The following is a 9116-nucleotide window of genomic DNA, read 5'->3' as shown; positions in this document are numbered from 1 at the left end:
TGACTGTGATACAAAGAAACATCTGAGTGGATTTAGTATCTCTTTCCCAAGCGTTCAGCAGTGTGGAAAGTTTTAGATAACTGTGACTGAAAGTCCCCCCAGCTATATCCAGAACTCCAGTAAACAACGTGAATGGAAATTCAGTCGAGATCCGTGTTTGTTCCCTACAGACTGCCTCTGCAGAAGCAGAGAGCTAAATGTGGATATGCATGAGTTAATCCAGAAACTTGTATACAAATTATTCACAGGGGGAAAATTTAACTCCATAACCAAACTATCAAACTGCCAGAACAGCTGTTTATGTTGCACTAATAACAGAAACCTAACTTAAGGCTGAGATCCCATTGCAACTAGTGCAATCACTGCCCCAGGAAAATTGCAGACTATTTTCTAGTCAAAGTACACAAGGGCATAAAATCAATTAACAATGGTGAGAATAAAAGGAAAACAAATAGGAATAACACCTGGGTAGCTGTTATGTACCGCTTCTCATCAGTAGGCCTTACTGAGATTGGTCCTATTTATAAATAGTATATTTATCTTCACACCAGTCTCTCTAGGGAGATGGGGAGTTATGATTCAAAGAAGCACCAATATTGCATGTTAGGTAAGGAACTGAACCCAAGTCTCACTGCTTGTGCAGTACATACAGCTCCCTGGAGAACTTCCTGCAAATTGCTTAGTTAATGGAAAGGTACCATGTTGAAGTATCATGGGAGAAACAGGTCCCTGAAAGAGGTTTGAAAGAGGGTAAGAGTTTTATGAATTTTCATGGTATTTTATTTCACATATGTAGCAAACATCTGAGGAAGAAATGAACAAATAAATCAACAATGATAGACAAAATGTCATGATGAAAGTAGATCCCAGCAGTCCACTTCAGAACTTCCAAAAAGATGGTCGGTGCCAGTCAGTGGCAAAAACCTGATCATGAAAGTAGGTCCTACGTTACAACTGAGTAGGTTTCAACAATGTGAGATACTTCATGTCACAGAGGAAAAGTTGGAATTAATCTGAGCAGGTCATCTAGCCCATCACCTTGCCCTGAGCAGAACTGCTTATAATGATATGTCTGATAGATGTATGTTGTCTGTTCTTAACGCTATCTAATGAAGGTGACTTTGTTCTCTACTTAGGCAGACTACAACAGTTTTTCATTTTCAGTGCCATTAGAAAGTAGTCTAATGCTAATGCTGAAGTTATGTCTTGCCGTTTGAGCTCATTACTTCTCACCAACCTAGCTGGGACACGAAGGGCAGATTGATTGCTTCCTTTCACTCCATAGCAGTCTTTTACATATTTGAAGACTGATAACCTATCTTCCTTAGTCTTTTGTAAGGGACTCAGTTTGATAAGCTTTTCTTTCATTCCTGATGGAAAAAACCCCTCTTATCATCTGTTCTACTTTAAATTTTTTCCAGTTCCCACATCCTTCCCTGAGTGGGACTCCAAAGCTTTCTGGTGCATCAAGGCAAATCCATAGTAGAAGAAAGCACCTGGGGTTGGCATCAAATCTGTATCTCTCCTTAAATCCCAGTTCCTTTCCCTCTTCAAAGTGATGCTACAAGGTGAATCCCAGATGTTCCCACAGGGCCCAGATATGGTCAGGAGTGACAGTTGTCGCAAGGACTGGCCCAGTGATGGCTGTCCCAGAGACAGAAGCGGATGCATTCCCAGCAGTCAGTCAGCATTCATTTCGTGGTGCGGGTTTCCAGGGGGAGCAGATCACCGGGACCTGGATCCTCCCTTCTAGGACAGCCGGGCTGCACAGCCAGAGGCACCTGGCTCCGATGCACTCACCAGGGCCTTGTGTCCCTGTCAACAGCGACGACAGAATCTGTAACACCTGCAGGATTACGTGCCACCTCACCGACCTATTTCTTAAGTAACCCGCCTATGCTATTGCCATTAATTAGCATTTCATCATTAACTTAGGCAATCCTCATCTCTAAAGGGTATCTTTGTGTTCTCTCAAGTTTGTTCAGCGACCCAGAGGGGCTATAATTACAGCACCAGGTGCGGGAAATCTTTAATAAACGCCCTTTCTCTCTCTCTCTCTCTCTGGCTTGCCCCCCAAGCCCAGCCCTGCCGAGGCAGGAGGCTCCGGCCACACGCGCGGACCCCGCCGGGCCGGGGCAGCGGGGGAACGGGAGCGAGCGGCCCCGGGGCGCGGGGGGGGGGCGGGCGGTGCCGCCGGGCCCGCGCGGGGAGCGCCGGGCGGCGCCTTCCGCCCGCGCGCCCTCTCACCCGGCGGCGGTCGCGGCACAACGCGGAAGCGATGGCGGCCGCGGCCGGGGAGGCAGCGGGAGGCGGCGGCGGCTCCCCGTCCTCCGCCCGGCGGCGGCTGCGCATCATCTCCGGGCACCTCCGGGGCTCGCCTCAGGCCCCCGGGCGGGGAGCGCTCTCCCCGAGCCCCTGCAAGGCGCAGGGCGGCTCCGCCGGGCCGGCCTCCGGCTCCATCCCGAAGAAGCGGTGGGTGCGGGCGGGGGTTCCCGCGGGCCGCGCCGGCGGGGCCGGGCCGGGCCGGGCGGTGTGCCGGAGCGCGGGGCCGCGGGTGCGGGCCGGGGTCGGGGCCGCCCGCGCTGCCGACAGCGCTCTCTTCCCGCCCGGGGGCGGGCGCGGGCCGGCGGGGCCCGGAGGCCCCGCGTGGGCTCTGCGGGAGGAGCGGGGCTCCGGCGGGGCGGGAGGGAGCGGCGGGGAGGAGGATGAGGCACATCCCAGTCGCGGGTGAAGTGCTGAAGCCATTCATCGCTGTAGGGACTGGAGGAAACCAAAAAAAGGTGTCTTCAGCCTTTTACCTGTTTCCGTAGTAAGTGGGATGGTGTTAAAATGGAAAGTCGTTCATGGTCACTTTAATAACTTCTTTAGATGTGATGAAGAAGTTTTGGTTTTGTAGAATAATTTGAAGCTGCTCTAATGGGGAATGCAGCACGTGTAAAGAGCAAGGTCTGTGTCTGGTCTCTCGGTCCTCCCCTGTTCACAGAAACCTTCAGCTGACGTGAATGCTGGCAAAGTGTGCTCATACATTAGGCTCTAACAAAAGTTTCTTAGAAATGAATAATTTTAGAGATATGAACTACTTTTTCTGGTTTTTACTGTCTGTAGTAAGGTGTCTCAGGTCACACGACACCAAGGGAAGATGAACAGTCAAATTCTCTAATTCGAAGTTGTTTCATTGGCTCTTGGATTTGTTTTTATTCTAGAGTTTTAAAAAATGCTATGATTATGATACCATTATGTAGTTTCATGTAATTTATTATCATGAAGCCCCCTTTCTGCTGGGGTGGACTTGTGTTAGTTTTGTGACTTTCTTATACTGCTCCCCCTTTCTCAGATGTGGATTTTCTATATGTGTGTTGGCTTGCTATCTTAGAGGAGCATTTTAAGGCTTAGGTTGTAGACAGCCTCCTGTTCTCTCTTGAGCTGTGGACGGGGACTAGTTTGTTTGTGCATGGGGGCACTCCAGAGGCAGACTGGGCAAGCAGTGAGTAGAAGAGCTGTTCCTCCTTTGAGAAAAATCCATTCAGCCCATGCTTTGCTCTCAACCTTTTCAAAAAGAGAGCAAGAAGCAGCCTCAATTCTCCTAACAGGCAATTTGTGGCCTATGGTCACAAGCTGAACTTGCCTGCTTTGGGAGGACTGGAATGTCATCCACATGTAGTCAAATGTGAACAGCTTTGAAAGCTTTTAGTTCTTATTGAGGGGAACTTTATGCTTGTACAGGAGATGTATCAAACAATGCTGCTCACTGGGACAAATGGGTTGTTCTGAAGTTGTTGCCTTCCATATTGAGTTTTGCTTTGGTTTGAATCTAGGAAGAAATCACTGTTTCTGGAAAAGTACCAGCTTAGCTATTTTTAAGGGATTTATTTTAAATGGATTGCTGTGTAATTTCTACAGTTAGTTATAGCATCCATGAAGAGCAGGAGAAACAAACTTCAGTGCAGATCCCTGTGACCTGAAAGATAGCTTCTTTCTCTGTGGAAACAGAGGCTTAGGGAACTTAACATCTGTACTTCTACAGGTTATTAACGTTGCTCTCCCCCATTAGAATTTGCTGTAGGATCATAATGGTTTACTGTTTTTACTCTAAATAACTTGATCTGGATGCAAAAATTTTCTGTGGGGGTGTAAGGGAGCTGCTGGAAAGCTTATTCTGCACCAGAGGTACAACATTCTTGCTGTACTTAGAGCCCAGCCTTTTTGTATGTGTAGAAACAAGAAAAACTTAAAGGCAGCTTTATCTCTGTCTTAAGATTCTGTCTGAACAGCCGAGATATGTTTGAAACATGCTTAGGATGCTGCATGTGAAAACTCTGATACTTCAGTATAGCTAGGATATGGGGATCTTGGTCGAGCTTGTGTTTGAGGATAATACCCAGGTTTTGGAGTGATGGCAGAGGAAGACAGTTCTGTTGCCTACACTGATTTGGAGGGGGCAAGTGAGTCTTGTTCTAGTGACTCTCATCTAATCTGGAGCTGATTTTATATATGAGACCGAGAAGGTTCATGGGAAAATCTAGTAAAAATAACTGACCTAGAGACAGTGCATGCCTTTTATCAGTAATATTAGGACAATCCAAACCTGGATGCTATTTTCTTGTAGTATGTTGAATCCTGACTCAGCTCTTCTGCCTCTTTTGAACTATTACAATTTTTCCTAGCAAAGCCATAGCTAAAAGCACCTTAAGCAAAATTTTTGTTCTTTACACCTGTTGCATCTCTCCTGTAGTGTTTTAAATGGTGGCAAAGCTATAGACACTGCTTTAGCAGATTTAGGTGCACTCTCCTCATGTTGCATTTCTTCTGCAAAGTAGATGGCTTTCTTTGATTGAAAAACCCCTTTGTAGTACTTTAGATCTGTGATCACAGAAGTTTTTTTCTGGCTGCTTTTCTAACAGTCAGTAGACAGTGGCCTCTAGAAACATGGCTTTCTTGTTGATAGTTCAAAGACCAAACTGTTAAAGACCTTACCCAGACATTTCTCACCAGTGAGGGGAGGATGGAGAGTATGTGGTATTGACTGAAAGACTGTAGGTCTCACCCAACTCTTGTTTCCAAATAAAAATGCCTCTGAAGACTGAGCAATGCATTTACGTATTGATGTGTTTAAGTATTGTAATACACTTTGTACTTTTTCAAATTCTAGTTATTGAGTGGGAAAATTCCTCAAAAGACAAGCAACTATCTATTTGTCTGAGTATCCTGTTGAGGGAAATCTTAGGTACTGTAAGAGTAGAGAGATGTTATTTCTCAGTGGCATTCCAGGCTTGAATGTAATATTTTAATTGAGTGTTGCAGTGAAAGATGGGAATCATAGTTACACAATGTGTGTTGAAGCCTTAACATGATGATAAGCATGCTGAAAAGGTTGATAAAACAATTGAACTGGAAAATAACTCTTCCTTGAAATTACATTTCCCGTCTTTTTATGTTATGCTGTTGACTTTTGTTGACTGGTAAGCTCACTCTGCTGGTGAGTTAAAAACTTACTTAATCTTCAGAATAACTGTATGTACATGAAGTGTTCAACTTGTACTGCTTTGGAAGCAGTCAGGTGCTACAACTTTCTAGAATAGAGTTGTCCCGGAGTAACTGCTAGGTGTGCTAGAAAGTAAGAGTGCCTCAGAGGTGGAGCATGCACTGATGCTGATCTCATCAAAATCGCTTGTATAATATAACTTACTTAAATCAAACTTTAAACAATTTGGGTTTTGTTAAAAGGGGTAATGCATTAGTTCAGCTAAATGTTGACTCAGTAGCTTGTAGGCTTAACATTTATTCTGTCCTGGAGCAAAAGAAAGCAGGACAGGATCTCCTGATTATCCTGTCTCTCTGTGGAGAAGCTGCTTTCCTAGGGGATGAAGAGAGGCTTGTGCATATCTTTTAATTATTGTGGGCATACTGTTACACGGGGTAAACTAAGGCATGAGTGTGTAGCCAGCTGACTGTGTGTCGAGTTCACAGGCAGGTTGTTCAGAGTAATGTGTTAATGTTAACCTTCTTCATATAGACACTTGCAATTCTTGCTGTAGTTGCTGCTAACAGTTATGATTTTATTATGCAGCAGCATTAATTAACTCCTAAAGAATTGGTACTACTTGAATATGACAAGTGTCTTCAGAGAGGCTTTGTATCTTACCCGCAATACTCAGAGCAATCTTTATAATAAAGACTTCATCCTTTAGAGAACAGTGTTTAAGCAACACTTGGTGCTAAACTGTATCCTGGTGTAACTGACTTCTGAGTTTAAAGTGATGAAAACTTAGGGTGAAGAAGGAAAGAACTGGTGCCATTACACCAGTCTTAAGAAATCAGAAGAGTAAGAACCTGTTGCATTGAGGAAGGTGTGGCAGTTCACAGGAGGTTCTGTGATTGCATCAAAGCAATTAAATGTTAGGCAAAGTTAATACTTGAAGTAGAGGAACAGATAAAGAAGATTCTCTCATGAAAATATTAACATGAAAAAAGATGTCATAATCTGATGGTAAAAGTGACTTCATATGCAACAGCAATTCTGTCTAACGTGTAGGTCCAAGTAGTTGCACATCAGGAAGATGAAGTGTAGGAAATCTGTCAGAATTTAAGTAATACAATATTTATTGTTAGATCATTTGATACCAAGTAAGCCAAACTGGATATATTCATTAGCTAAGTTTTATTAGAAAAAGAACCTAGATAAAAGTGTGAAGTGAAGCTTAATATAGATTATTGTATAAAAGCAAGTAGCAGTTTATGGCAAAAACTGAAAGACTTTAGTAGATCAGCTGCTTGATATCTGCTGAGATCTGAACTGTTATGTACAAGAAAATGAATGTGTATATAGCTGTTTATTTAAACTTGATGTGTTTATTTAAACTGAATAGAATTAGAGTAATCTGATAATGCAATAGACTAAAGTGATTACTTGAACTAGAAGCTACTTGGAGGTGAAGTAAAGTAAGGAGATCAGTAGTGCAGCAGATTGCAGTCAACTAGACTTTCCTGAAGTGTTACTGTACCTCTTTGTAGAAAATAAATAATGTGGAGTATTAGAAATCAGTTGCAGGTTGAATGTGATGGACAAGCATAATGCCTCTGTAGTGTTGTTATATCCAGAACTGGGTTGTTTTGTGCAAGTCTTTGGGGTAGGCCAGAAAGTTTCCTTGAGCAATTATCTCATATTTGCTACAGAGCATGCTAAAAGATTCTCTGTGGGATGGGTAAAACGGTGTCATCCAGGAGCTGAACTTACGTGCGCAGAGAAATGGCAGACTGTTGATTCCGTCATTAAGTTATTTCTTTTAAGACAGCAAAGCAGGTTGCCTGGTTTTGCAAGCTTTCAGAAAATACTTCTCAAAGGACTGATCTCTTTGTGCTGTTTCATTTACTGCCTGGAAGTAGCCATGTGTGTGCATTTTGTAGTAGAGTAGTCTCTTCAAAGATAAAAGTGAAACTGGTGTCAGCTGAAGTAGTAGGTGGAATAGAGAGAGCTTCTAGTAAAGTATTCTGTTGCATAAGAATCGTCATTTGGCTAAGTGTGTACTGAGAAGAATGATGATAATGTCTTGGCTTTCCTTGATCTTTAATTTGCCCTAATTGACTGTATTTACTATGGAAGAACACTAGATAAACACTAATTTCCGTATTCCTTGGGGCTTTGTTTATTACAGTGTGGTGAAATGAAGAGTAATGAAATAGTCAAGGCTAAGAACATGTGTAAGGAAAGTGAACGCTTGTTTTATCAGAATAGTTTAAAGAAAAGCACTCTCTTTATGGGTATCTAAACTCTTGACGACTTGTGCCTAAAATCTGGTTGTCTGCATTTGCTGCTTACTGTAGATTTAATCTGTAAATACGAGCCCAGGTTTGTGTTGTCGTATCAGATATTCAGCAAACAGAATAGCGACTGATTCGGTGTATGGGCAGCTGCAAGGGCTTAGCTGAAAGTGTGGGCTACAGAACCTGAATGTGTCTAAGGTTATAAAACATGTTATTTGACTTCAGACTTGAGAACAATTATATTAGGTTTCCTGCAGGGAAGGTCTTCCAAGAGGGAAGGAGTATAAGAATGACAAACGCAGGAGATACTCTGTGCCTGCAGTATGGCATTCCTCTCCAGATAAATGATGCTTTCACAAAGCAGTTCTTGGAGCAATTCCTTGGGCTACATGTTCTTTCTTTATTTCAGGCACCTGATACTAATTTACTACTGGCTTCAGAATCACTCTGTAGTGTTGCTTACTTGGTTGAGAAGTGTGATTGTATAATCTGAACAGAGATACTGCTCCAGGGGAGAGGGAGAATGATCTTCTGGTACCACCTGTGGAAAGGGTTCTGAATTTCCAGCTGTTGAGCTGGGTTGGTAACCCAAAGTCCAACTGAGGTAGGCTCTGAGGAGTTGTTCTTTGGGTAATGCCTTGTTATAGCACCTTACCATACCAGACTGCCTCAGTATTACTGCACCCATGCACTGAGTTTTGCAAGAACTCTACAACTTGCAAGACTGTTACATTAGGCAAATATTGGTGCTTAAGCCCGTGGGGTAGCCCTTAAAACTGCCACTTTAAACTGATTTCCAAGAATCTGCTGGTTCTTCCATTGTGCAACAGAAGTGCCTGTGAGTATTTTATGTGTATGTGATTTTAATGCTGAGCATCCGCTGGTGATTGAATTGTTATTGTGAGGAAACTGATGGGAGCATCTGGGCTTTGCTCCACGTGAGTCACGTTTCTCCAGCTGGGTTGAACTGCACCTTCATCTTGCTTCTCCAAAGAAGCCTTGGCTATCTGTGGGAGATGCTGTGCTTATCCTTCAGCTTCCTAAGGGAGAGATGAGAACTTTTTCATCCAGTCGCTGTGACAGTCACTAAAACCTGAGATTTGAACAGTGCTGGCAGGTACAGTTTTGTTGAAATAGTGTAATCCAAAGGCCTCTGCCTGCCCAGCTGAGTGACAGGATGATTTGGGAGCACTAGTTTAGCTGATGGGCTAGGAGCCACCCTCCTGCCCCCCTGACTGTAAAAATCCTTATTCAGTGAGTCAAACTAGTATTTCAGTGTTAGGCATTGTAATGAAAGTGGCGTATTTAAATTCACTTAAACTAGTCACACTGTGTTAATCTATTGTCACTGCTTC

At 43.5% G+C, this 9116-nt stretch overlaps 1 protein-coding gene across 1 annotated transcript in view; it reads left to right on the top strand.

Moving 5' to 3' along the window:
* Positions 1–2241: 2241 nt before the first annotated feature.
* Positions 2242–9116, top strand: part of AGPS (alkylglycerone phosphate synthase) — a 53175-nt gene continuing 46300 nt past the window's right edge. Inside the window, exon 1 of the mRNA XM_069020577.1 lies at positions 2242–2472. Coding sequence (XP_068876678.1) covers positions 2279–2472 — 194 coding nt within the window. The 5' untranslated portion in view covers positions 2242–2278. The remainder of the gene's footprint in view (positions 2473–9116) is intronic.

This window comes from Aphelocoma coerulescens, chromosome 7 (assembly GCF_041296385.1).
Source record: "Aphelocoma coerulescens isolate FSJ_1873_10779 chromosome 7, UR_Acoe_1.0, whole genome shotgun sequence".
In the NCBI taxonomy this organism is placed as follows: domain Eukaryota; kingdom Metazoa; phylum Chordata; class Aves; order Passeriformes; family Corvidae; genus Aphelocoma; species Aphelocoma coerulescens.
The sequence above is the reverse complement of the archived record's forward strand: the minus strand, read 5'-3'. Positions and strand labels throughout refer to the sequence as shown.